This window comes from Sylvia atricapilla, chromosome 3, assembly GCF_009819655.1.
Source record: "Sylvia atricapilla isolate bSylAtr1 chromosome 3, bSylAtr1.pri, whole genome shotgun sequence".
In the NCBI taxonomy this organism is placed as follows: domain Eukaryota; kingdom Metazoa; phylum Chordata; class Aves; order Passeriformes; family Sylviidae; genus Sylvia; species Sylvia atricapilla.
Genome location: NC_089142.1, coordinates 111,865,130 through 111,891,949, shown reverse-complemented (window position 1 = coordinate 111,891,949; position 26,820 = coordinate 111,865,130). Strand labels below are relative to the sequence as shown.

The 26,820-nt window shown below is 52.5% G+C and overlaps 1 protein-coding gene across 1 annotated transcript; it reads left to right on the top strand.

The window, feature by feature from the left end:
* Window positions 1–16,508: 16,508 nt before the first annotated feature.
* PAX1 (paired box 1) lies at window positions 16,509–22,224 on the top strand. The gene is made up of 5 exons (XM_066314466.1): window positions 16,509–16,654; window positions 17,354–18,036; window positions 19,426–19,571; window positions 19,765–19,978; window positions 21,879–22,224. The coding sequence occupies exons 1-5, from the start codon at window positions 16,509–16,511 to the stop codon at window positions 21,968–21,970; spliced, it is 1,281 nt and encodes a 426-aa protein (XP_066170563.1). The 3' UTR covers window positions 21,971–22,224.
* The last annotated feature ends 4,596 nt before the right edge of the window (window positions 22,225–26,820 follow it).

Sequence of the window (26,820 nt, the reverse complement as noted above, 5' to 3'; positions counted from 1 at the left end):
AGCCAGGCAGCTGATTTGGGGAGGACAAGGACTTTTTATGTCCCCTTTCAGCAGGCACGAGGCCCCGGAGAGGAACCATGCCCGATGTATTCAGCCACTCTCGGAAAAAGCCCTTTCTCCGCAGCCTTTCCAGCCGCAAGGATTTGGCAGGGAAAAGCCCAGCTCTGCCCATGTGGGAGCAGAGCCGCAGATACGGGATGCAGGTGGATGGGGCTGGAGAGGCAGGGGGGCCTCGCTGAGTGGAAAATGAGCTTATTCCTGATTTCTGCAGCACAAACCCATGGATAGAGGCACGGAGATCCTTACCCAGCGCTTCCAAGCGGAGCAGAATTTTAGGATAAATGCCCCCTCGCCATGCCAGGAGGAGCCTCGAGGGCGCTTGCCGTGCCCATCCCCTGCGGGCCCCGGCACAGGCGCAAAGCGGAGCTGAAGGAAGACTTGGAGCTGAGGAAAGAGCCCAAACAATGGACAATGGAGCCATTTAAGGAACAACAAATAACTTTCTGCCCTGTGAGTTTGTCCCGTCGGAGTCACGGGGTGAGCGCAGGGCATGAATGGGGGTTGTGCTGGAGGGAGCCAGGCTTTGCCCCACCGCCGCCACTTCAGATGCTGGCGCATTTATTTTGGTGGGTTTTTTTTTTTTTTGTTTTTTTTTTTTTTTTTTTTTTCACAGGATCAGGGCCAGAGAAAGAGCGGGGACAAAAGCAGCACATTCAGTGTGCAAAAAAACCCCCAAACAACAACAACAACAACAAACCCAAAGCAACACCAAAAACGAAGGGAGGGAGAGAAAGGGCTTCGAAATAAGGCGCAGATGGGAAAACATGAATATTCAGGTGGAGAAAGGGACTGAACCTCTCCCAGTGAAGCTGGTTCAGAGCTGGAGAACTGGGGAAGCTCCTTTCCCCGGGAATTCGGGACTCTGAGGGGCTGTGGTAAGGTTGGGAAACTGAAACCTGTGCCCAGTGATGTGCCCTGGGGATCGGGAATGTCTGTATCCCGGACACCTCTGTATCAGGAGCCTTTGGCTGGAGCAAGTCATGCGAGGAAAGGCTGAAAGAGCAGAAAATTCGGGATGAAAGAGTTACGGGATCTCCCCTTGCCTCTATGTGTTCTGCCTCCAGCCCAGCTGGGATTCGGTAGCAGCTCTGGGCAGGAGCTGTAACGAGGTGACAGAAAGACAGATCCTGCTGGAAACAGGGAAAACGAGGCGAAGATTCCTTCCTCCTGAATTCCAGGCCTGGCTGCCAGATGGAGCAGGGCCGCACTCTGCCTGGAAGCACAGCAGGGTGCTTGGGTGAGAGGTGCTGAGGCTCCTGGGCTCTGCCGTGCTGGATTCCCTGGGAACGAGCTGCGAGAATTGGAGAGCCCACAGGAAAGTTAAAGGGTGTTGTTTTGGTGTGGGTTGTTTTTTTTTTTTTTTCCTTTTTTTCCCCTGCTCTTTGGGAAGCTAAAAATAGTAATAATGCCAGAGGAAGAAATAAAAACACCCAATCAGCCAAACCAAAATTGAGCAAGGGCAGCACTGGAAAGGGAGAGGGGGAGAATGTGCTGAGTTGGGATGTGCTGCTAGCTCTGCTTCCTGTAGGATTTGGCTTTTTGAGGATTCCAGCCCAGTTTTGGATGTTGTAGGCCAGGGTTTGATCCCACAAATAACTGCTTTTATCCAAGGGAATCAGCAATGGGAAAGTCTTTGATGTTAATGAGCCCCAAAATCCAAATTCCTGCCTTTTTCCCCCCCGCCCTTTGGGATCTGGGATCACGCTGGGATCATGCCACTGCCATGGGATTGTCCTGGATCCCAGTGCGACAATCCAGGGATGCTCCACCACGCCGCCAGCCGGCCCTGGAGCTGCTTCTCCTGCAGCTGTTCCGTGTCTGTGAGGTTAATGAGCGCAATTAACAGCTAACGCTCTAATTGCAGCAGTTTAGAGGGAGACCCGACCATCAGTGGCTATGCCCGGCCCTTCATTGGCCAGAATCGGGCTGCAATTGGGCACTGCCTCGTCCCGCTGCTGCCAGGAGACCTCAGGGATGCAGCATTCCAGACTCAGGGTTCCTGGCAGATCCCGCCCTTCCCTTTCTGTCCGAGGGAGGCGGAGTTTGGGGTGAACGGTGGAATTTTGAGCTAAAATCGCCGGGTTTTAGAGGGAAATGTGCTCTAAGCCAGGTTGGTGGGCACTTACAGCGAACAAAACCTTGACATCAATCTGGAGCAGCAATTCCAGCGGGGATTTGGAGATGCAGCTCTCTTCCGAGTGGAATTAGCGCTCGCCTTGTCCAAGTGCGGCTGTCCTGGGCGATACCAAGATGTACCTCAGAGCTCCATCCTCACTCGGGCTGACACCATTCATCCAAGTTTATCTCCCCCCTGGATTTAAAGCTTTCCCCAATCCATATCAAAGCCCTTCCCTTGCTTCCCACATGAATAATGAATGCTGGCGCTGCTTCCCATAAATCATCGTCGTTCCCGGTGCCATGGCTGCTTCGAGTGCAGACATCTGCATCTCAGACCATAGAGAACGTGGAAAATTCACTTTCCCCCCTTCATCCTGGTGGGATCACAGGCTTGGTGCACCCAAGGGGATGGCGACTCCAATTCCATCCTTTGCCTTCCTTTGGTTTTGAGACCGGAGAATGTGGGCTCCTGGCTTTTCCATGCTGCTGGGACACATCCTGGCGCTGCTCTGGGAGCTTTTCCGTGCCCAGCTGATGCCCAAGGTGCTCTTGGAAAGGCCTTGGGAGCTCTTTAATCCCTAATGGAATTCAGGATTTGGGGCAGGTTGGAGCTGGGTGGGTTCCTGGGCAGGGAAGATGGTGTTAGGCACCCAAGCCACGTTTCCCTCCTTCCGTGTGGATCCATTCTTTGCCCTTGGGAGCAGCGGGTTTCTCCCTCCAGCCAGGGCACATCCACCCACATCCCGATTTGCCTTACAGAGCAGATTTTCCAAGAGAAAGCCACAGCATTCCCATTCCAATCCATCTTTTGGGGCCTACAGAGCGTGTTTTCCTCTCCCCAGCGCTCCACAGCTGGTGCATCTGTGGCTTTGAGGGATTCTCCCACTTTTGTCTTTCACCTTGGCTCGTCTTTTATCAGAAATCGTTTGGAAACTTTTTTTTCTTTTTTTTCCCTCTATTTATTTATTTTTATTCATAGGCTTTTATTGTAGCTCTGGCTACGTGACGAGGAGCCTGCTCTGAAGTGTTCTTGAGGATCTCATTGTCCCTTATCGTGGGATTGTATCTCGCTGCAATTCATCCACAGTCATCCTTCAGAGGCGAGCATCTCTCATATGAAGCCCCTTTCATCACGCGGTGACAACTCTTGGATACATCATTATTCAGCGGCGGGGTTGGGAATTATAATCATTAGGCAATTTTTCCACCCCTAATCTGATTTTATAAACTGTTTCTTTTCATTATCTTTGGGCGGCAAACAGTAAATGCATCTGTCTGGTTAGATCCTCCCCGATAGCAGTAATAGAAAAAACCTAGTCAGGACATCTCGGGGAGGGAGCAGCCCAGCTGCTCGCCCTGTATTTGCACATCCAGAGGTTATATAGGCTGGAATTTGCTCGGCTCAAATTCCCCATGCTCAGGTCTCACCCCGCTGTCACCCCTCAGGTGAATTTTGGGGCAGTGGAATGGCATTTGTACCGTTAAAAAGGGAAAAAAGGAGTGGGAAGGAGGGGATGTTTCCACACGCCGTGGATGTGTTTCCAAGCATTTCTTTAGGAATGAGTTGTCTGTCCCCTTTCACCTCACAGCCGGGTAAGGGAGATGCCACCTGTATAATGCGGGCTCCCTTGTAGAGATGATGTTTCCTACTTAAAAACTTGGGTTTTTTTCCTTTATAATAATGGAAAATCCAATCTCCATGGCTCTTTTCCCCTCAGAAACTTGCGAGAGGCAGCCAAACTGCTGGGATGGGGCTGGAGAAAGCCAACGGGCTGCTTCATTAATTCCCTGCTCCTGGAGTGCGTGGGACCAGGATACCCAAGATCCATCAGGATTTCAGCCCTCACTGCCCATTTTTGGGTGGCAACAGGTCATTAAACTCAAACGTGGCTGCCACCTGCTGCTTGTGTGACAGGGACATCAGGATGAGGCCTCCCAAGGGTGACCGTTTCCCCATTTCTTTTAAAACCTGCCCAAATTTCCTCAGAACTGGGCAGGGGAGGGAAGCTCCCTCGCTGCACGTCCCTGGGAATTGGCAGAGCCTTTTCCTGCCCACCCAGGGGCGCTGAAAACTCCAGAGGCCCCAAGCCCATCCCTGTGCCCTCCTGTTCTGCTGTGGTTCCTTCTGCCCGTATCCCGCTCCACCTTCCAGAGGTGAGAGGAGCGATGGGGATCTCGGGGAAGCGGCAGTCGCATTCCCAGGCTGTTTTTTAATCCCATATTTATACCTAGAAGCAGGATTGGGATTAAACAAGGAGCATGCTGTGCTCATCCCCTCCTCCTTTGCCAGGAGACGGGAAGCACCCCTCTCCACTCTTCCAGCCCCCCATGGAAGGGAGGGAATGCTGAGAATCTGAGTGAAATTCCCATTTTCCTCTCCCCTTCCCAAAAAAGCGGAGCCGTGGCTGCCTGGATGCTGCAGCCCAGCAGAGAGAGGAGGGAAGGAGAGAAGGACGGAGGTTTGATGTCTCATTTAGCTCTGCGGCCGCCAGCCCACAGTGACAGAAACCAATAAAACCTTTATTGATACAAGCTTAGTCCATGGAGCTGCTAATCCCGGGGCAGATGGCAAACAGATAACGGAGACACTCCAATTTTCCCCGGTTTATTCGGGAGGACGGAGACAGGTAAAGCAGCGCAGGGTAAATACCCGTTATTGCTTCGAACACGGCAATAAATCCCGCTCCTTTGGAAGGGCTGGAGCGGGATTTTCCTGCGCAGGGCCGAGCTGGGAGCTCGGGGGTGTCACGGGCCCATCAGGCTCCTTCCCGGAGCCGGGAATGCCACAAGAAGATGGAGATTGCCATCTCCCGGCGCGTGGAGATGCTGCAGCGCTGATGGGACCAGCCTGGGCGGGCTCCCAATCCCATGGGAGCACCCACATTCCACCCGCCGTGCTCTGGGAAGCTCCGCCTCCCTCTCCCGGCGGTGGTTTTTTGTTTGGTATGGTGGGGTGGTTTTTTTGTTGTTGTTGTTTTGGGGGTTTTTTGGGGGTTTTTTTCTTTTTTTTTTTTTTTTTTTTTTTCCTTTGTGGGTTGTGGTTGTTGTTGTTGGGGGGGTTTTGGGGTTTTTTGGGGGTTTTTTGGGTTTTTTTTGGTTTTGGTGGTGGTGGGTTGGTTAGTTAGTTTGTTGTTGGTTGGTTGGTTGGGGTTTTTTCGGGGTTTTTTTTTTTTGTTTGTTTGTTTGGGTTTTTTTTGTTTTTGGTTTTGGTTTTGCTTTTTTTGTTTGGGTTTTTTTTTGTTTTTGTTTTTGGTTTTGCTTTTTTTGTTTGGTTTTTTTTTTGGGTTTTTTGGTTTTTTGTTTTTTGTTCTTTGCTTTTTTGTTTTGGTTTTTTTTTTTTTTTTTTTGGTTGGCTGGTTGGTTGATTTTTTCCCCAGCAGCTGCGATCCTGGAGGATGCTTTGCAGGGAGAGGGAGGAGATGGTGCCGGGCGGGGACACGGAGTCTATGAAATGCAGCTCTGGGAAGGCCTTGAAGTGAGAGCATCCCTCAGGGCACAGTGGGATGAGACTGTTCCTCATGGGATGAGGATTTGGGATCTGGGGCGGTCCCTGAGCTGCTGAAAAGTGCTCCGGCTGTCCCTTGCTTCACGGCGACTGTCCCCACGGCTGTCCCCGTCCCTCTCCCTTCTCGGGGACATGGATAGGACAGAAGGGGACGCGTGTGGGGCAGAGGTGAGCATCCAGGTGGATCCAGGGACACTGAGCTCTGGCTTTGGACACTGCCCCACGGATATATCTCAGCTCGGCCAGGGCAAATATTTGACGAGTGGCACTTGTGTGTGTGTTGGCAGGGACACAGGGACACACGGCCAGGGATGTCCGCAGGGCTGGGATCTCTCACTTCCCACGACTGTCAGCATTTCCTGGGATTTGCCACGGCAGGGAGGCCAGGCTGGTCCCTGAGGGTCCCTGCTCCGGGCTTTGGTGGCACCAGCCGCAAATGGGGCACCCAAACGTGTCCTGAGGGCTGGAGCAGGGAATGGCTGGGGCAGGGAATGGCTGCGGCGGGCCCCTTGGGGATAGTTCTGCTGGCTGTCCCCTCCAGAGCTTTTCCTGCTGGGACGAGAGGACCCCTGGTCCCCGGCAGCTCTGGGAAGCGGCACTAGAGGGAGCCGCCAAGCTGGCAGCACATTCCTGCCTCTTTTCCCCTTTTTTCCCCCTCTCCTCCCCCTCCAGGAGACTTTCCAGGCAAGAATTCTGACCCCTGACCTGTTCCGGTGCTGTGCATGGAGACACATCCTACCTGCCATTGGAACCATCCCAAAGCTTCTTCCCAAAAACCTGCCCAGCCCTGAACTTTTCCTCTCGGAAACTATTTAAAAAGGAAAATCTACTTTCCCCTCTTATTTTAAAAATGTAAATCTTTGCTGAAAATGCACGGCTAGGGGGTGGTGCTTACAACCTATAAATATTTCTAATTTTCCCAAAGAAACCCTGGTGAACTTTATCTCCATTCCCAAATATCATATCTTTACATTTCCAGAAATGATGGCTAACAGGATAAAAGTGCCTCCTTCAGCTCTGCTGATCCATTTTTTCCTTAAATTCAGTAACACTTAAAAAAAAAAAAAAAACAAAAAAACCCCTTTAAGGTAAAAATCTGCCTTTTTACACCTGTAAATACTGATATTTGAATGTATTTTTTCCCCCAGAGACTTTTTCAGGGAGGCTTTTACAGTAATTAACAACTTCTCCTGCTCAAGGCCAGCAGCCTGGTACCGTGTTAGGTGTCCCTTCCCATGGAATGGGATGAGCTTTAAAATCCCTTCCCACCCCAAAAATTCTGGGGTTCTTTGTGGATTATTGTCGGTGTCCTGCTGAATCCAAGAAGCATTTTGGGAATTTGAATGTATCTTACGTCAGGAGCACCCATATGGAGCAGCTCCAGCTCTCCTGCCACTTCTGAGGACCTCAGGTGTCCCATCCCCAGGAATCTGCACAGGTACACAGCGAGATGCTCCTCCACACAGGGAATCCAGGAGGAATTTTTCCACGGAAAGGGACGAGTTCCCACCCAGACACCTCTCGCTGGTGCAGTTCTGGCACAACCGGTTCCCCTCAGCACGGAGATTGGGATCAAGTTTGAAGTTCAGGCACTATTGACAGAGATTCTGTCAACAAAAAGGTGTTGAAGGATGGGATATTTGTGGAAGAAGTCAGCGAGAGGTGAAAGATATCCCCTTCAGGGGGCCTTTTCATGCTCAGAAGGCCCCTGCTTGCTGAGATTTTCCGGGAGAAGCTGGAGGCAGGGATATGGTGGCTCCAGCTCCTCCCGGGCTAGCGAGGTTTTGCCAACATCCACCCGGGATGGAATAGAACCAGAGCACTCAGGGAGCAGCTGCATGCTGGAAAACAGCCTTGGAGGCTCTGCTACACGGTGTTTGGGTTTCAAATACCCTAAATTAGGGATAGGGAATCGCAGCTCAGTGTGGAGATATAACGGGGTGACGGAAAGGGAGTTTCCTTGCGTTCTCTCTGGCTCTTTTTCCTTCCCCCTGTTCCAAATTATCCTGGGATATTTGCTCACCTTTCTTGGGCTCATCATCCCTCTTTGGCTGCCTCTGAAAGGACCGTGGGGAGCACCCACAAGCAGGATCCTGGCTGAGCCCTCTCCGGAGAAAATCCCTCTGGTCAGAGGAATAAGCAGCTCTGGAGCCTTTTCCCACGTGCTGGTGTCTCCCTAAGGGAGCCCCTTCCTTGGGATAGGGAACATAGCTTGGGGTCACCCCCAGTTCTCTGTCCCACCGGGAGGAAATGAAGGTTTTGGGGCTTGAGATTGGCCAGTGGATGGTAAAGAAGGTGGGCTTGCAGCAAGGGAGCTCAGAAAGATGGATGGATGGATGGATGGATGGATGGATGGATGGATGGATGGATGGATGGGTGGATGGCTGTTCCCTGTCACTCTCATTTCCTTGGAAAACTGCAGGAGCCACTCCAGCTCCTAAGGGAGATGGGAAGGAATCCCAGAGGGTTTGAACCATTAGGCTTTTTGAGGAAAATCAATCCTGCTCAGTTTTACTGGTGCCTTTGTTAATCCCAGGGTGAGGAATTTTCCCCAGGAGAGCAGATCCTGTGCGGGTCATTGGCTCTGGGCCTCCTCTCCTTGCTGCTGCTCAGGGGCTGGGCAGAAGGAAATGCACTGGAGGTGTTTTGTCTCGGCGTTTGTCTCCTGCCAAGATAAGGATTACTTCCCACCCTCAGCCCGCACCGGGATCAGGTAACCTGGCACAAATGCGGCTTTCAGGATTTTTCAGGCTTTTTTCAGGCTCCTCCTTCCTCCAGGTGTCAATGCAAGGCCTCCTTTAACTTCCTTTTCCCCCTGTTTCCCCCCAGTTTTCTGCAAAGTTTGTTTGTTGCGGTTTTTTTGTTGTTGTTGTTTTTGGTTTTTTTGGGTTGGGTTTATTTTTTGTGTGGGTTATTTTTTTGCTGTTGTTTTGTTGGTTTTTTTTTTTTTTTTTTTTGGTGTGGGGAGAGAATGGGGAGGATGGACACGTCCCCATGGAGCAGCATCCCTCATCCCAAAGCTGGGCAGATTGAGCCTGTTTACCATCAGCCCCTCCTATCCCTCTTATCCCAGTCCATCCTGCTTCATCTCCGCAGCAGCCAGGCCTGACTCTTCTCTTGTTTAAAGAGGGCAAAAACCCCGTTAAACCCCTAAAACCTCCAGGCACTGGGAGGAGCTCCAAGGCCGCTCCATGATGTTTGAGCATTCCCGGGGATTCACTGGCTGCAGTCCCACCGTGCCGCACGCAGCCGGCCCCTAATTGCATTGTTTCTGCTGATCCACGAGGAAATTATTTATGGGCACGAGGAGCCTACTCAGCTTCCAGAGCCTTTCAAGTTTATAGGAGTTTTCCATGGGCTTGTTTGCAGGTTCGGGTTATTTTTACCCCCTCAATTACCGGGGGTTGCTCCCTCCCTTTGCAGGGGGGTTGATTCTTTCCTTCTCTCCCTGTGGGATGGGATGAATGGGTGGCTGGAGAGGGGCCAGCTTTGGCCTCAGCCCATTTCTCTCTGCTCTCAGCAGATCCAGATCCTGTTAGTCCTTTGCTCTCCTGGCTCCACGTCCCGGCCCTGGCACAGCTGATGATTCCCAGCCCCTCACAAGCACATCCATCCCCAAAGCAAATCCATCGGGAGCAAACAATCCCCCTGGAACCATGCTGGAAAGGCTCATCCCAACTCTAAACATCCATTACCCAGGAATATGAACTGCTGGTGGAGCTCCATTTCCTCTGGCTCCTTTTTAATGGGTACCTGATACCCCAAGTGCTTCCACATTGGGAAATTTGCTCCAAGACGTGGAATTGCACGGGATAAACCCCACCACCGGCAGCTTCTCCATCAGGGCAGTCTCTCCAGGCTGGGGTCTGCTTCTCTGTAGGACCCTACTGGCCCTCAACCCCTTTTCCACACCACGGGAATGGCTGGGTACCCTCGGGAGGAGGGAACACAGCCTCATTCCGGTCGTCTCCTGCCTGGAAGTTGTTTTCCATGCTCCCACTTCGGTGGGTTTAGGCACACACACGCTTTCTTGGGAAGGGAGCAGCCTGTGTGGCAGGAATAAACCATCTGAGGTTGCTTTAAACACCCCTTGGAGCAGGGCCAGGAGCCCAGGCAAGGAAACGCTGGGAGCTTGTTTTAATTTAGTGGTGTTGAAGTGTTCGGCTGCAATTAAGCAGCTGAAAATTAAACAGAACCAGTCATTAGGGCTGGTGGGACAAGCACAGCAGACCAGAGGATATAAATTATTTCCAATGGAGAATGCCAGAGCATCGTCAGGATGGGGATGGTTCCCCTCCTTGGCTGTTATCTCTTGGTTTAAATCAGAGGGATTTCATCCCGAGGAAATGAGTCCCTGCAGGTGCTGGCTCTTGGAGAAGGTAAGGAGAGGGAAAAGAAAATCATGGCAGGGGGTTTCCTGTGCTCTCCCAGTCCCTCCATCCCAGGGAATTCCTTCCTCTCCCTACCTGAGCTCGGTTTTGAGCTCCCATCATTATTCCCTGATGTTGATGCTCCCTTTCCCGGGATCCTGCTCCCCATGGAAGGATCTGGAGCCACCAGCTTCCCCTGGGACCAGCCTTGGGTCACTCCCAAGTGTGTTTTGGGGGACAATGACCTGATCCAGGCCGTGTCCTGGGGAATTTCTTTGCCACCTGGGCTGCTTTGGAGGAAGGATTCGGGGCAGGAATTGGTGCCTTGGTGGAGTGAAGGTGGAGAGGGACAAAAGCGGGAATTTGGGCTGGAATCCCTCACCTCCCGTGGGGAAATCACAGCTGAGAGGGGAAGGATGGGGCAGGCTTTCCAAAACCTGCTGGCTGGGCATATCCATGATGTTTATGCAGACAATTCTGGGATATCAGAGCTCCCAGACAATGAAGAGGGACAACCTGGATCCATGAATCTTCCAGCATCCTGCAGGATTCTTTTACAAGCCCAAAGCCAGGTAAGCCCAGGAATGCTCTTTTAAATCCCTCACCTTTCAGCAGAATCAAAACTTAAGCCTGGCTTTAAAGCCAAGCCCAGGTTTTAAGTGCATTCCTGGGATCTGTTGAAGTGAGTGGAAAGCGTCTCCCTCAGCTTCAGTGGGATTTTCCCGGCCTGAAACGAATCCAGATCTCCCGAAATAAATACCCCCGGCTCTGGAGCTGTGGAACCACACGGGGCTCTGGGAACAGTCGTAGCCAGAAAAGGATCCAGCTCATTCATCTGCCCTCATCATGTGTGTTAAATTCTGCTGACATCTCCCAGAATTCCAGGAAATAAATGGGAACCAGTGCCTGAAGAGCACTCGGTTGGCAGTGCCACGGGATGAGTGGCAGGAGCATTGTTTGTGGGCAGCCTTCCAAAGGGAGCTCCCATTTCTCTCTTGCCAGCACAAGATGTGAAATTTCATTCCCATTTTATCCCAATTACTGGCCTGGAATTCTGACATGGAGTACTTCTGATAACACACAATAGCTCCAATATCCCAGGTGCTTTCCCTATGGGAGCAGAGTTGGATTTAAGGTGGGAATTCCACCATATTCCCAGCCCTTGCTACCCATCCTGGATTCCCACTCCAGGCCTCAATTCCAACACTGCCCTTCCAGGAGAGCAGTGCAATTCACCTGATCAAAAAACACATTTGAGCTTTTCTCAAAGGAAATGAAACTTTCCCGGCCACCTTCTTTTATCTGGGGGAAAAAAAAAACTAAAAAAATAAACATACAAACTCACAAAAAAACCACAAACAAAAGCAAAACAAAATACAAAACCAAAAACACACACACACACACACAAAAAAACCCAAAAAAAAACAAAAAAACAAAAAAACAAAAAAAAAAAAAAAAAAAACCCAAAAAACCCCACAAACAAACCAAAAAAACCCCACACCAACAAAAACTAACAAGTCTGAAACCCTAAATCTTTCTCAGCTCAAAATATTTTTACTCAACCCTGTGCACCTGAAAAAAAAATCAACCCAAAAAACAACAACAACAAAAAAAAACCCAAACAAACAACCCCAAACCAAAACCCCTGAAAATCCCATTTTGCTCCAAAGAGGTTTTTTTTACTCCTGAAGAAATTAGTGACAGCAATTTATAAGGCTGTAAATAAATATTTTGTTGTCGTTTATTTGGATGGTCTCCTGTAGGTTCAGGAAGGCAGAGCAGTAAAGAAAAGAGCAGGTTTTATCTCCCTCATCTTTAACTTTAAAGGCCTTGTGCAAAGAGGAGCTGCCAGGCAGGAACGGGAAGCAGACTTTTGGGATGAAGGAATCGACTGGAGCAGACAAGGCAGCTCTTCACAGCTTTAAATCCTGTTTTATATCCCCCATTCCCACACAGGGAGAAATAAACAGAGTTTCGCTGTGATTATTCGGAGCCTTTATGATGGTTGTAATGTTCTCTGCTGCTCACCTCACCTTGGCTTTGCATTTTCACACTGAGACGAGTTTCTGCTGGCAAATGAGCCCTGAAAAGAGTTTACCTAGCTCGAAATGGCTCCAAACCCTCGGGAAATCCTCCGGAGCAGCACCGGAGAGCTCTGGGATGGCTGGAATGGCACCCTGGGCACAGCCAGGGGCTCTGGCGTGTGGCACCAGCAGGAAGAGCTGCAGAGGGGACATTGGAAAATCCAGGACTATTAAATACAGTGTTTATATATTCAATACTACCAAATTCAGCACAATTCAATTCCTATTCAGCCCTATAAAATGTTGTTCAAAACCCCCCTCCACTATTAAAGCAAAGGACCTTGAGGAAAACCAGCAGGGAATTCAGGACTTTTCTTCTCCCTTTTCTGGCTGAGCAACCTGGCAGGTTCAGAGCCATCCCTCGGGAAAGCATTAGGTTATTAATCCCGCTTTTCAGGCCACCCTCGTGTACACCGCACACTTTTTCCTACAAGACCCTCTCAGGACAAGAAGATCCTGCACTGAACGTTGCTGGATGGATCCCTGGCCTAAAGCCTGACTTAAGCATTATAAAACCCTACCGAATCTGCTCCCAACTCTTTTCCAGGAGGAGCAGATTCCCTGCTTTCCCCAGCTCTCTGGACACAAGCCCAGCAAGCCCCCGGCGCTAATCCAGCCTCCCTTAGGTGTTTTTCCAGCAGCACGACTCAATATCCCGCTCCTTGCCAAGTCCGTGGCCTTCGAGCTCCGTGGTGGCCAAGAGGAGGGATCCATCCCGCTAGGAAAAACAAGGGGAATGGCTTTAGCAGCCCCTCGGCCCCAGCACGTGCGGGGTTTGTTTGCAGAGCAGGGCCGGGGCTCGGGATCTGCTCCCGCCTGTATTTACAGCCGCCCGAGGCTTCCATGTGGGCTCAGCCTTAACCGGGACCTTAACCCCAAGGAAAATATCGAGAGGGAGTTTTGTTTCTCTTTCAGAGCACGGGAGGAGGCGAGGAATATTCCCCAGGGAGAGAGAACCACCTGGGCTCCGTAGTCTTGGGAGACTTTTCCTTCCAGCTTCAAGGCTTTCATTCCGGGGGATTTGAGGAGGAGACGAGGGCTTCCTGCGGGAAGGAGCTGCCGGTGTCTCCCGCTCTCCCCAGAGGCACGAGCCCCGCGGCTTCCCAGCGCCTCTGTTCGGCTTGCCAGCAGAGGGATGCGGTTTTCCCGGGATGCCGGGAGGGAGAGGAAGGAGCCTGCCTCCCTTCTGCCGCATTCTGTGCGGGATCCCGGCTCTCGAAGCCCTCTCCAGAGGCGGCGGCTGCTCCCGCTGGCCGGCCCCTCCTTGCAAGCGGCTCCCAGATGCGCCGAGCAGGATTTGCAGGGAACAACCCTTAATCTCCCCTCCTTCCAGCCCCAGACTCCGCCGTGAAGCGGGATTCTACCCAAAATACTCGGTGTTTTTAAATATCGACTCCTGGGAGGGAAAGGTGATATCTGGCACCGGACACATCCGGAGGTGTGGGATACGGCTGGAGCTGCACATCCCCGAGCTCCACTCAGGGTATGAAATGAGATTCCAAACCCAGGCAGAAAAGGAGGAGAAAATCCCTGTAAAGAGAAAAGCAGGACGGACTCATGCGACTTATTACGGGTTTTCAGCGCTCCGGATCAGTAACCTTTCCCACCAGGAATTTTTATGTAAAGGATCCGGGATGCCGCTCTCGTTTTCACGTTGAGAATCTCTGATCACAGAACGTAGAGGCTTTTTTAGGGGGGAAAAAAAAATCACACGGAAGAACTCCCGGGGGGTTTGGTGTGGTTTTAATCCGGGTAGGTTTGAGGAGCCTCTGGCAGGGAGGGATTTTACGGAGGAAAATTGTTTTTGACAAATATTACTGTTAAGTATGGAACCTGTGGCCCTGACAGAGATGCTCAGAGGGAGTTTCGGAGAGAGATTTTATTTTGCTGAGCTCTCAAACGATCTCCTTCAGCAACCAGGAAGTCTTTTTGCGATCCTCCAACTCCCTGCATTTGAGCAAAAGGCTGGAGAAATCCTGTCGGAATTAATTTTGCGATGTCTATGACACACAAAGCACGGGCTGAGGCACCCAGCACTAACTGGGGGTTTTGAGCGTGTTTGATCCCACATGATTTTCCAGTTTGATTTGTTCCCAATGGAAAAGGAGCTCCATAAACTCCCGTAAGAGCTGCAGGATTCCTGAATCAGTAATGAATTATAATAATAATAAAATAATGTAGCACAGCATGGTAGCATTAGATAGCAACACAACAATAGAATATATGATTGTTATTATATAATAATTCACAGTATTATCTATTACAGTATAATATTAATTATTTTATTTTGTAATAAATAATCGAGAACAAATACTGGTGATACACCCCAGGACCTCCTACCTTTGACTATTCTAATCTCGAGCTGCTGCAGCAGAGGAACATCCTTGGAATTCTATCCAATATTCTTCGTATTTCCATCTCGTATTCTTGACATTCCTATTTTAAAATATATTAAAAAAAAAAAAAAACAGAGCTCCCTGCTCCACTGGATTTTTATTCGGCAAAATTAATGACGTAAAATCGCGCCTCTGTCACCCGAGGCTCAGCCCGGGGTAAAAACGCCCACAAAATTTCAGCATCTTTGGCAAAAACGGGGAAGATTTTGGCTTTTAAAGTATTTTTCATGCCGGATTGCGTTCAAGTGGAGAAAGAAGTGCCGGGGAAAGGAAAGAGGAGCCCGAGCAGATGGAAACCATTGTTGCCAGGGCAAGGCAGGGAATGGCCAGGGGGGAGCAGTTTTGGGGTTCCGATGCTGCTCCTGGTGCTCCACAGAGAGCTGGACAGACAGTAAATTAATTGGGATTTTCCTGCCACATCTCACCTGAGCAGCCGCCCCTTTCCTTTCCTTCTTTTCGCCTCTTTCTTTTCCCTTTCCTTTTAATAATTTACTAATGTCTCTTCTTTCTCCTTAGTTCTTTTCCTCCATCCTAATTTTAAAAATTATTTTATTTTTGCCTTTTTCCCCCATTCCTTTTCATTTCCCCCGCTTAACTTACCTCTCTTCTCTTCTACGTTTTTTTTCTTCTTCGTTTCATTTTTAGTTTGATTTGCCTCCTCCTTCTACTTCTCTTCCTTCGTTTCCTTTCCATTACTCCTTTCCCTCTTCTTTCCCTTCCCGTTTCCCTCAGCTTCCTTTCCATCCCCGCTACATCCAGGCGCACATTCCCGCGGGGACCGGATTGCGGTGATGTCCTCGGGAGCCCGGCAGGGCTCCGGGGACGCGGGGAGCAGGGGGGAGGATCTTTTCCTACAGGGATCTTTTCCTTGGAAAAGCCCCATCCCCAGGCAGCGAGGGATGATCCAGCGCCGCTGCTCCGCCGCGCGCGGGCCGTGGAAGGGGGAATCCTCCTCCGCTGGCGGCAGGAGACCCCTAAACCTCCCCGAAACCCAACCCCAGGGATCCGCAGGGGTGCGGGAGCGGCGGCTGCCTTCCCCGGTGGCTTTTCGATGGCCGCCTCCCCGGGGTCCGAGCGCGGCGAACTCATCGCACCGCGGCCGTGTCGGGGCGGGCACCGGAGGCGGGAGGCACCCGCGGGCCCCCAGCCCTGGGCGAGGCGAGGCTCCCGTTTAATCGATCCGCTCTCTTTTCCGGGGGCTTTTTCCAGCGCTCAGGCCCTGGTTGGATTCAGGGCCGCAGCTCGGCCCGGGGGTGCCCTTCGTGCCCCCCGCCCGCCCTGGGGGACACGGGAGTGATGGGCGCTGCATCCCGCTTCCCGAGCCCCCCGCTTTAAAACCCCTCGACCAGCCACTTTTCCAAGCTCTGCTCTCCCCACCCCGAGCCCCCATCCTTCCAGTCGTTTGCGAGAAATACTCACGGTCTTCCCATCGAGTTCTTCGTGAGGGGGGATAAAAGTCCCCAGGAATCCCGCGGCCGCTCGCCCCATTTGCCTTTGACGGGGCCGCTCCCGGGTGGGATTTTTCGGGGCCGAAAGAAGCGGATTTCGCCGCCGGCGGCTGGGCAGCAGCCCGTCCGCGGGCAAGCCTCCTTGGGCAGGGCCCCGTGCCCTCCGAAATCGACCCCGTCCGGTCCCGCAGCCCCGGGCCATGCCCCCGCCCGCGGGTCCCGTCGGGCCGGAGGCGGGGCAGGTGCGTGTCCGTGTCCCCGTCCCGGGTGGGAACGGCGCGGGGCGGGACCCGGGGACGCGCAGGGAGCTGGCGATGGGCCCCCCGCAGTGTCCCCGCCGTGCCCTCCCGCAGGCCGGGGCTGCCAAGGGGGGGATCCCCGGCGGCGGCTGGGCCCCGAGGGGGCGGGCAGAGGGGGCGGCACCCCCGGCCCCGCCGGCCGCGGCCATTTAGAAGCGCGCGGGAGCCAATGGGCGGAGGCGCCGCCGCCGTGACGGCTGCGATTGACGTGATTCGCACGTCAAATTGATGCCGAGGAGCCGCGGGGGCTCCCCGCCAGCGGGGCTCGCTCCCGGCGCCGCCACGATCCCCCGGCCCCGCCGCCTCCCGGGCTCTCTATGCCGCGGCTGCCGAGAGACCGCCCGGCGCTGCCCTCTCCCCGCGCCGGGCCATGGGTGAGTGCGGCCGGCTCCGGACGGGCTCCGGGACGGCTCCGGAGCACGGTCCTGGCGGAGCAGGGCACCGGGAAGGGGCAGGAGGCGGCCGGGGGTCCCGGGGTGCCGTGCCCAGCCGGGAGGGCTCCGGGCTGCTCCGTCCTCCCGTTGCCTCCATTCGCTTTCGCTCCGCTCTCTCCTTGCGACCCCTTCTCCCGTTCTCGTTCTTCTGCCTTCTCTCTGTCTTCTTGTCTCACTTGCCTTTCTTCTGTCCTTTTTTGTCCCCTCGCCGTTTCTGTTTTTTCTTTTTCTCTCGTTCTTTCCCTTTCTTTCCCCCTCCCATCCTCCCCCCCCCCCCCCCGCTTTTTTTACTGTCATCTTTATTTCACTTTTTTCCTGTCTCTATTTCTTCTTTCTCTTTCCTCCTTTCTCCCTTCCTTTGGGCTTTTATCTCTCTCTCTTTCTCTCTTCCTCTCTAATTCTCGTTTTGCTTTTCTCTTTTCCTTTTCTCCCCTTACTTCCCCCTCGCCTCTTTTTTTTCCTTTTCCTTTTTTCCATTTCCTTTTCCCCTCTTCTTTTTTTTTTTTTTTTTTTCCTTCTCTTTTTTCTTCCTTGTCTTCTTTTTATTTTTTTTTTTTCTTTTCCTTTTTTCTCCCTCTCTTTCTCGCTTCCCCTCTCCCTTTCTCCCCTTTTTCCCCCCTCTCCCCTTTCCGGCTGCAGCGCCATCCCCATCCCGCGGGCACCACGACGGCTGCGGTGCCATCCCGACCCGTGCCATGCCGTGCCATCCCGCCCCGCAGAGCACACGTACGGCGAGGTGAACCAGCTGGGCGGCGTGTTCGTGAACGGGCGCCCGCTGCCCAACGCCATCCGCCTGCGCATCGTGGAGCTGGCGCAGCTCGGGATCCGGCCCTGCGACATCAGCCGCCAGCTCCGCGTGTCGCACGGCTGCGTCAGCAAGATCCTGGCTCGCTACCACGAGACGGGCTCCATCCTGCCCGGGGCCATCGGCGGCAGCAAGCCGCGGGTCACCACGCCGGCCGTGGTCAAGCACATCCGCGACTATAAACAGGGAGACCCCGGCATCTTCGCCTGGGAGATCCGCGACCGCCTGCTGGCCGACGGCGTGTGCGACAAGTACAACGTGCCCTCGGTCAGCTCCATCAGCCGCATCCTGCGCAACAAGATCGGCCCTTTGGCCCCCGCCGGGCCGCCCCCGGCCGCGCTGCCCTGCGCCCACATCTATCAGTACCCGTACCCGGCCCCCGCGGGGACAGCCGCCAAGGGCGGCCCACACCCCGGGGGACACCTCGCCGCTCCCCCGGTGGCGCTGCCCCGCTCGTGGCCCTCGGCGCACTCGGTCACCAACATCCTGGGCATCCGCACCTTCGTAGAGCAGGCAGGTAGGTACCGGCAATTCTGCTTCCCCCATTCCTCTCCTCCTTTTTTTTTTTTATTTTAATTTTTTTTTTAATTTTTTTAGCTGGTTTTTGTTTGTTTGGGTTTTTTTTCTAGTTTTGCGGGTTCTTTGTGGCTTTTTTTTTTTTTTTTTTTTTTTTTTTTGGTTTAGGGTTTCTTGATTTTGTGGGTTTTGGGGGGGAGGTTGGGGTTTTTATTGTTGTTGTTGTTGACGGGTTTTTTTCTCTCTGTGTTGGCGGTTTTTTGTTTGGCTGGGTGGTTTTTTTTTTGGTTGTTGTTGTTTGTTTGTTTCGAGGGTTTTGTTGGTTTCGGGTTTTTTATTTGTTTCGGGTTTTTGTTTGTTTCGTGCCTTTCGGCTCGTTTGGGGATTTTTTTACTTGTCTCGGCTTTTTATTTGCTTCGTGCCTCTTCGCTGTTTCGTGCCTTTTTGCGTCTTTCCTCCTTTTTTATTAGTTTCAGCTTCTTAATTTATTTCGAGTTTTTTTCTTGTTGTTGTTTCTTTCTTTTTTTTTTTTTTTTTTGCTGTTTGTTTCAAATTTTTTTTTTGTCGTTTCGTATATTTTCCTTTTTCCCCCCACTATTTCTCCCCCTTTTTTTCTCCCAAGGGCCTCCCCCCGCTCTACCAGCCCGTCGGGGCGGCGGGGCCAGATGCGGCCTCGGCTCAGCCACATCTTGAACTTTTTATGAAAAATGTGGAAAATATTTTCCTAGGGATGATAGATTGCCGACCGCAAATTCAGAGCCCTGAATTTCGCTCCGCAAAGGGGGATTAAAAAAAATTATATATATATATATATATGAAAAGGGGAGGGAAAGAGGGGAAAATAGTAGGAAAAATCAGGGGGGGGAAAGGAAGACACAGCAGCTCAGATCTGACCTCCTAGATTCTCCAGAGGAATCTGGCAATTTTGGGGGTCCGGGAGCACCGGCAGCGCCAAGGCCGAGCCTCGTCGGCTCCAGGGGGAGGCAAGCGGCCCGTGGCAGGGGAGTGCGGGTCCTTTTATCCTTCGAAAAGCCCGACTAAATCAACCGCATGCGTTTCCCCCCCGCGCAATCATTTATCCTTAAAATTCCGATGTCACTTCTCCAAATCCCCTTCGTCGGGAGAGAAATTGGGGCCCCTAAATTATGGGGGATTGGGAATCGGGAAAGGAGAGACGGCCAGAGGGGTTTGGGGGGGGACACACCACAGTCTCTCCCCACCGTGTAATCCCAAATTCCGGGCTGCAGGACGGCACGCAGATCCCCGCGTCCCCAATCCACGGGTTTACACAACCAGGCGTTTGGGAAAGCGGGAATTCCCTCTGGTTCACCCCAGAAAGTTGCTCGGGCCCTGCCCAGGGGGGGTTTGGGGCTAACGCTTTGTTCCCCAGGAGCTCTGGCTGGCACCGAGGGGGCCGCGTACCCCCCCAAAATAGAGGAGTGGCCCAGCGTGAACAGGAGCGCCTTTCCCGGGCCCAGCCAGGCGGTGAACGGGCTGGACAAGGCTGCCATGGACGGCGACATCAAATACCCGCAGGTGAGGGCTGGGCGGGCCGCCGGGGACACGGGAGGGGCACGAGTGGGGCTGCAGTGGGGCGGGGGGGGACAAGGCGGGGAGAGCAGGGAGGGGCCGAGGGCGGTGGGAAGAGAGGACAGGGAGCTCCCACCGTCCCCGAGCGGGTCCCCCCCGCTCCTGGCGGGCTGTTCTGAGCTGCTGTCCCTGCCTCCAGCCCGGCGCGGGGCTCTCCTCCATGGGCACCTTCCTGCCGCCCTGCGCTTACCCCCCGTCCAGCCAGCCCGGCGTCTACGGCGGCTCCCCCGGCGCCTACATCGGCCCGGGTCCCCCCTGGCAGCCGCAGGGGACACCCCTGGGCCACCACGGCCACGGCGTGACAGTCCCCGGCGGCGAGCTGCCCGTGGCCTTCAAGCAGCCCGGCAGGGAAGGTGAGCAGGGATAGCGCGGGGACAGAGCCGGGAGGGACCCCCGGTGTCAGGAGGGGCCGCCCCGCTGGGGGTTTCAATAATCCATCCCATGCCCCAGGCCGGGATTCAGTGGATCCCCGCCACGTCCCGGTTCTCCATTGGAATTTCCCTCCTCGCTCTTTGGGAAGCGCCGGGGAATGGGAAAAATTGCCGGGCTGCTCATCCCCCCCGGGAATGTGGGAATAGGGCGGGCCGGAACAGGAGCCTTCCCCGTGTTCCCTCGAAGCCACGCGGATCGCAAAAACCGGGAGCTTTTCGGGAAAAGCAGAAGCCTCGACAGGGAATCGTTAATTCCTAGTAATTACCTATTTATTATTTACTGACATCAATGATTTCACGATTTGTTTGTTGTTATTAGTTATCATAATGAGCTGTGATTTTATTTAATTGGTTCCCGGGATTATTGATGAATTATTTCCCTCCGAAGGCTCCGCTGGGAATCCCACGGGAACAATTTGAGGCTGTCAAAGGGGGCATTGCTTTTATTTCCCGTTAATTATTTCGCCTCATTAACAGAGCTCGATTCCCTCGTTTTTAAAATCCCGATTTTTCCGCCCTGGCCATAAAATCCCCTTGAATATTATTGTCATTTTCCCCGCGCTATTTGACTTCCTATTATTTTAATTAATTTGCAATTAATTCCCTGTTTATTCTTCCTTTTTTTGTTGTTTTTTTCTGGGGTTTAAAATTTTTGTTTGGTTGTTCTTCTGTTTGTTTGTTTGCTTGCTTGGGATTTTTGTTTGGTATTTTTAAAAAATAATTTTACCATTTCTAATCTGCTGCGAGTTGTAACCTCAGCTGTGCTGGGGAGGAGCGATTGAGGGTGAAAATAAATAATTTAAACCGATTATTAAGCTTTAAAAAAAGAGGGAAAAAAGGGGGGGGGAGGGGGAGAGAAAGGAAAGAGAGAGAAGGAAGAAAAAGGAATGGAAAAAATGAGAAAGAAGGAAAGGAAAAAAAAAAAAGGGATATCAAACGACCAAAGCCACCTTTGGGTATTTAACATATTTTCGAGGTATTTTAAATTATTTGGAGCCTGAATTTTCTGATTTCCCATATTTAAAGCTGTTTTGTCCCAAGACTTTCTCTAAACCTTTGTAGGTTTTTGATTTATTGGTGGAGTTTCTTTGGGTGTGGTGGGTTTTTTTGGTTTTTTTGTTTTTTGTTTTTTTTTTTTTTAATTGATTTTCATTTTTCTCTTTCAAGTTTATTTTTAAAATTTCCTCTTTTTTCTTTTGGGTCGGTTTTCTGGTTCTACCACTTATCTGGGACGAGGAAAACGTTGGATTATCCGACAAACAAGCTGGAGGAGGAAGGGTGGGGTGCGGGTACCTGCAGCCAGTGGGGAAAATGGGAAAAGGCTGTCAAGAAGGAAGGAAAACCAGACAAACCCAGCCAGGCAATTTCAGCCTGTTTTTTCCCAGTTTCTTGAATTTTCCCCGAAAATTCTCCCTGCTCATCCCAGTGCCTCCAGCAGCCCTGGGGTAAATATCCCCGTGTCTGAAGGTGGAATTCCCGAGGGCTGAGCTGGGATGGAGCTCAGCAGGAATTTCATCACCTCTGGAATGGTGGCACCGTTCTGTTCCCTTCCCCACCCCGGCACAGTCCCCTCCCAGGACACCCCAAATTTTAGGAATTTTAAGGATGTGTTCTGTGCGTGAATGGGACTGGTCGGGGCCACCTCGCCACGTTACGCCATGTCCCTGGCAGTGCCACCAGCATTGTCCCTGTCACTGGGGGGACACATTCGCTGTTGGGGAGACCCCGAGCGAGTCTGGGGGCGGTTTCTGGGGTGTCTCCGTGCTCGAAGTCCCCCCATCCCCTGCCTGGTGTGTCCTTTTCCCTCTCCCCCTTCCTGCAGGGGTGGACAGAAAACCCCCCAACCCCGTGGGAAAAGCTCCGGAGCCTCTGACCGCTATCCACGGAATCTCCATCCCGACCTCCTCGTCCTAGAGCCGCCGAGCAGCTGCCACGCGACTCCTGCAATCTTGGAATGGGCTCCTGCGGAGCGGGACTGAAGCCCGGAGTGGGGACAAGGGGACAGCCTGGGCGGTGACAGGTGACCTTCTGCCTCGGCAAATCTCCGGCAAGTCATTCCCGGAGGGACACTTTACCTCCATCGGATCGGAACGGGATGACGGAAGAGACTCAGTATTCCTTATTTTTTTTTTTTTACCCTTTTTTTTTTTTTTTTTTTTTTCTTTTTCTTTTTTTTTCCCCTCCCCATTGCTTTCAGCTTTTCCTTCTCAATCCCCATATTCCTGACGACTGTTGGATGCTGTGATTCCCTCCGTCCCCGGGCACTGCTGGGAGCATTCCCGGCTCTGTCCCAGTCCGGGGGCGCAATTCCTGGCTTCCCCAAGGAGCATCTGTGCTGGAGCCCTTTCTCCAGCCCCTTTCCAGCGCCTCTGCCCCGGGATCGAAACGGACCAAAAGTGCTAAGACGTTTTATGGGATATTTTTATAATAAGGAACCTTAATAAAATGTGACAACCGTGGGCACGCTGCGGTGACCTCCCTCAGGGTGAGCATCGTCCCTTCTCCAGGGCTCTCCAGGAGCGGGAGGACTCCGTGGGATCCCTTGGAATCGCTCCTTGAGCTTCCTCCCGGGATTCTCCCGCATCCTGGGGGTCTGTGGCCACCTGCCCCCCACCTTAGCTGGCCCCGGAGGGCTGCCCACCCCCAGGGGACTGGGCCCGTGTCCCCCCTGCTCTTGTCCCGGGAAGCCGGCTGGGATGCGTTCAGGACGGGATTTTGCATTCCCTGGCTCCTCCAGACGCTGCCGCTGGCGTCGATCCCTTCATTGTGTGGGAAGGGGCAGGTCCTGCAGTGGGGCAGGGAGGGAATATCCTGGCAGGAGAAAACACGCCGGGATTTCTGCGGAGAGGGCGTCTCGGTGGGAGGGAGAGAAGGAGCCAGGAGATGCCAAACACAGCCCACCCCGGGAAATAATCTTCTCTCCAAACGCAGCGTGGCAAAATTTTGCCACGCTAAAGCCTCTGCTAAAGCCAGGCTTTGATTCCCACTGCAGCACTCGGCAGGGAAAGTTGGGAAATTCAAGGAGGTGAGAGCACAGTCCCAGGGCAGGATCTGTAGCTCGACTTGGCTGAGTGGATTTTATGGATGTGAGGATGGAGGAGTCACCTGAACCAGAGGAGGAGTGGCCCTGGTCCATCCCCTGCCGGGTTTATCCATTAAATGCCGCATTCCAGTGTGTGGAAGAGCAGCTTTGGGAATGATGAGGGACAGCAAAACCCTTAATGTGTGGTGTTTGCTGTGTGCCGGTTCTCAGCATCCTCTGGGGCTCCTTGCCACATTCCAGGCAGGAATATCCCTACGGATATGGGACTGGGAGCTCTGGGATAAGCAAGGCCGGAGTCAGACCCTTTCCATTCTTGTCCTGCCGGGATGGTGCACGAGCAAGTGAATTATTTCCTTCTAAGACTGCCATGGACCTGCCAAACCCCTGGGAAAATGGCTGGATGCTGAGCATCCAGCCACAGCCACAGGGCAAAGGTGGCCATTCCTGGGGACTCCCTGGGTGTGATTAAAAATGCCATTGTCAGGATTTCCAGTGGAGAAGGGATTTTTGCCTTAAACATCCCCAAAAGATTTTCCTGTGCCCAGTGGAATTCCTGGGGCAGGCAGAGCCACCAAATACCCCAATCCAGAGGCCCTAAACCAGCTGGCACCTGTTAGGAGGGTCCCCAGGGAGGAGGGAGAAAGGAGGAGCTTTGCTGGGTGGGAAAACAGCACCCATGGGAGCTCGGGGAAAATCCCTGGGGGAATTCAGTGCCGCAGCTCATGGAAAAATGCTGGGATCAGAGACCCCCCCCAAAAAAAATCCCCCAAAGAAATAAAATCAAATTGGGTTTTTGGGCAGGGTGAGGTGAGGGGTTGCTCTGCCCAGCCACAAACCAGGCAACCTGACAGAGTCCAGGGAAAATTTGACTTGACGGGAGCAGGACTTTTGGAATTGATGGGAACAAAGCAAGGGGGTGGAAACAATCAGCTCTGACACTTCTGCAGCCATGGTCCTGTCAAAATCGATCCTGTCCCTCAGAACACGGCAATTCGGATGGAATGGGGTTTTCAGTCTGGAAAAAAAATGAGGCTGGAACTTTTTCCATCAGCTCCACCTGCTCCATATATCTTTAGCACCCTTTGGAGAGCACAGAGCAGGATGGGGAATGTTACTGGACACTTGCTGGTGGACCTCAGATTGATTTCCTTCCTGGCGTGTTTGGAATCCTAAGGATTTAAACCCATCCCTCTGCTCTAGGAACAGGCTGGGGCTTGCAGATGTTTGGCACCAGCACAAGGATCTGCTTTCCCGGGATTCTGGCACTCCTCGCTCCAGGTTGTGGCTGGAGAAGCTGGAAGGGGCTGGAGGGGATCCTCTTGGAGATCAGGGATGGCCCAGGGAAGATCCAGGCTCATCATCCTGTGGATGATCCTAACATAGCAAAGACTGGGCCCTCACACACCCAGGCTGGAAAACAGCCGATCTAAAATTCCCAAAGTCAGACTGGTGCAACTTCTTTCAGTTCTTCGGAGCTAATCCTCCTCCTTGTGCAGGACCTTGGAAAAATCCGTGCCTAGCTCTCCAGAGAAGCTGCAAATCCCCCCCTCATTTGCAGGGTTATAAACCTGCCCGCAACTTCTTAAGTTGCACTTGGAAATGAGAATTTGATTCCCAGTTCCCTCAGGCACTTTATAACATTCCCTCTTAATAGGGAGTTTTCAATTTTTGGGGAATCCAGCAGATTTTTACCTGTGGAATCTTTCCCCAGAAGTTTTCTGCTGCTCCCAGGCCATGGCCCAGGAAAATCCCTCTTCATTTCCCAGTGAGAGGCTGGAGAAGGGGCTTTTATTCCCTGGAACTGTTGGGAGAGGTTTGGAATGGGAAGGTTTCGAGGGAAATCATCAAAGATCAGTCTGAGATGTGTGGGATCAGCCACTCCCTGGGACTGAATGGCTGCAGGAGTGCGGCTGTGGCAGAGTTTTGACAGAGTTCTCCATAATTTGTAGAAAACTGTGGATGATAAATGGCAGGGAAAAGTTCCCTGAGCCCTAATTATAGTTTCACTTCACCATCAGGCAGCTCTGTGGGTTCAGGACTCTTTGCAGAAGCTTCCAATGGATTTTGGAGGAATTGGGAAGGATGATCAATGACAGGGCTGACAAACCTTTTCTTCCTTGTTATTACTGATAGGAATTTAATCATTTCCATGGGGAAAACCCCCCTCCTCCCTGCATCCCTTCTCCTGCAGCAGGAATACGAAAGTCCTTTTAATCCCAAAGTTATATGGACCTGGCAAGGAGAAGCGAAACTTTCACTCCTGGAGATAGCTCCATTTTGGCACCATAATCCCAGAAAATGATGTCATGCGGGATTCCTGTGCCAGAGTTTTCCCTTTCTTCTTCGGATTTGTGGCGATGTCAAAGTTCCTCTCCGGAGCAGGTCTGGTTTTAATATTCTATATTTACGTTTTTCATTTCGGGGCTGGCTGGAGCTTCCGTCAGCCCCAACTTCGCGGATGCCGCCGGAAGGAGGGAGGAAGAGGAGCTGGGATGGATTGATGGGCACTGTTGCGTTCCTAAACCTTAGGAAGCGGCCCTAAAATAGTCCCTACTCATTTCTCAGGAGCTGTAATTTCCTCTCCTCTGCCCCACTGCTGTTCCCATGCCCCTTCCCACAGATAACACCTCCCTTTGCCAGGAAGGAGCTCGGAGCTGATCCTGGAGCTGCCAAGTTTCACGAATCCATGAAAAATCCCCGGGAAGTGAAAGACCCAAGTTCCCAAAGTATCCATGCCTTGTGAGATAGTGAGGAGCACAGTTTGCTGAACATTTTCCTTATCCTAGTAGGAGACAAGATCCATCGTGGGGATGGATCCATATTCCTTGGGCTGCTTGGTGCTCCCATGAGGTAAAGTGGAAATAAACCAAGCAGCTTTGGAGAATCCCAGTTACCCAAAACTCTTCTGGAGCCAGCAGGGAATTTGTCTTTTGGCTTCCTCGGACTGACAGAGCCGTATTTTTAGGTCGGGAATGGTTGTCAGCATCCAGGCACGGCCCCTGGAGCCGGTGACGCAAATGTGACAGGAGGCAAAGTCAGGTTACAGATGAGGCTGCTCCAAAGTCTCTCTTAGGGAGCCAGAGGTCTGGGGAAAGGGATGAAATGTGCCGGAAGAAAAAACAAAAAACTCCCAGCAAAGTGCTGGAAAGGGAGAAGAAAATTCCCACTGGCAGGAACTTGGTTGCTTTTGGAGGCAGCTGGTGGATTCCAAAGCAATGCCCCCCCAAAGCCAGTGCTCCACCTGGAATCGGCAGCAAAGGGTCCTGTGTCAGTGGGGTTCGGAAGTACATCCATGAGGGACTCCCAGCTTGGGTCTTGGGTGAATTCCATCCTTCCAGGAGACCTCAAGCAAGGCTGAAGGGGGAGGTGAGAAACTGCCAAGGGACTCCATCGAAGGATGGTTGAAATTCCCTGCATTTCACATGCTGGGTTGATCCCAAGACCATTCCAAGGAGTTGTGCGCCTCCATGAACTTCCCTGCCTCGTGAACATTCCCTTTCTTTCATTCCACCTTGGATGAGGCAGGGTCACCTGGCTCTATCCAGTCTGGGAATCACCTCCAGGAAAAATTCCATGCCGGAAAGAGCTCCCACAGCCAGAGCTGTCAAACTCCATCTTGCTCTGGGATTAAAATCCCTCCCATCTCCCAAGCAATAACAAAACACCAACGTTATGGAAAAGCTGTCAGGAATTCAGTTGTTTTCCAAACACCACGGATCCC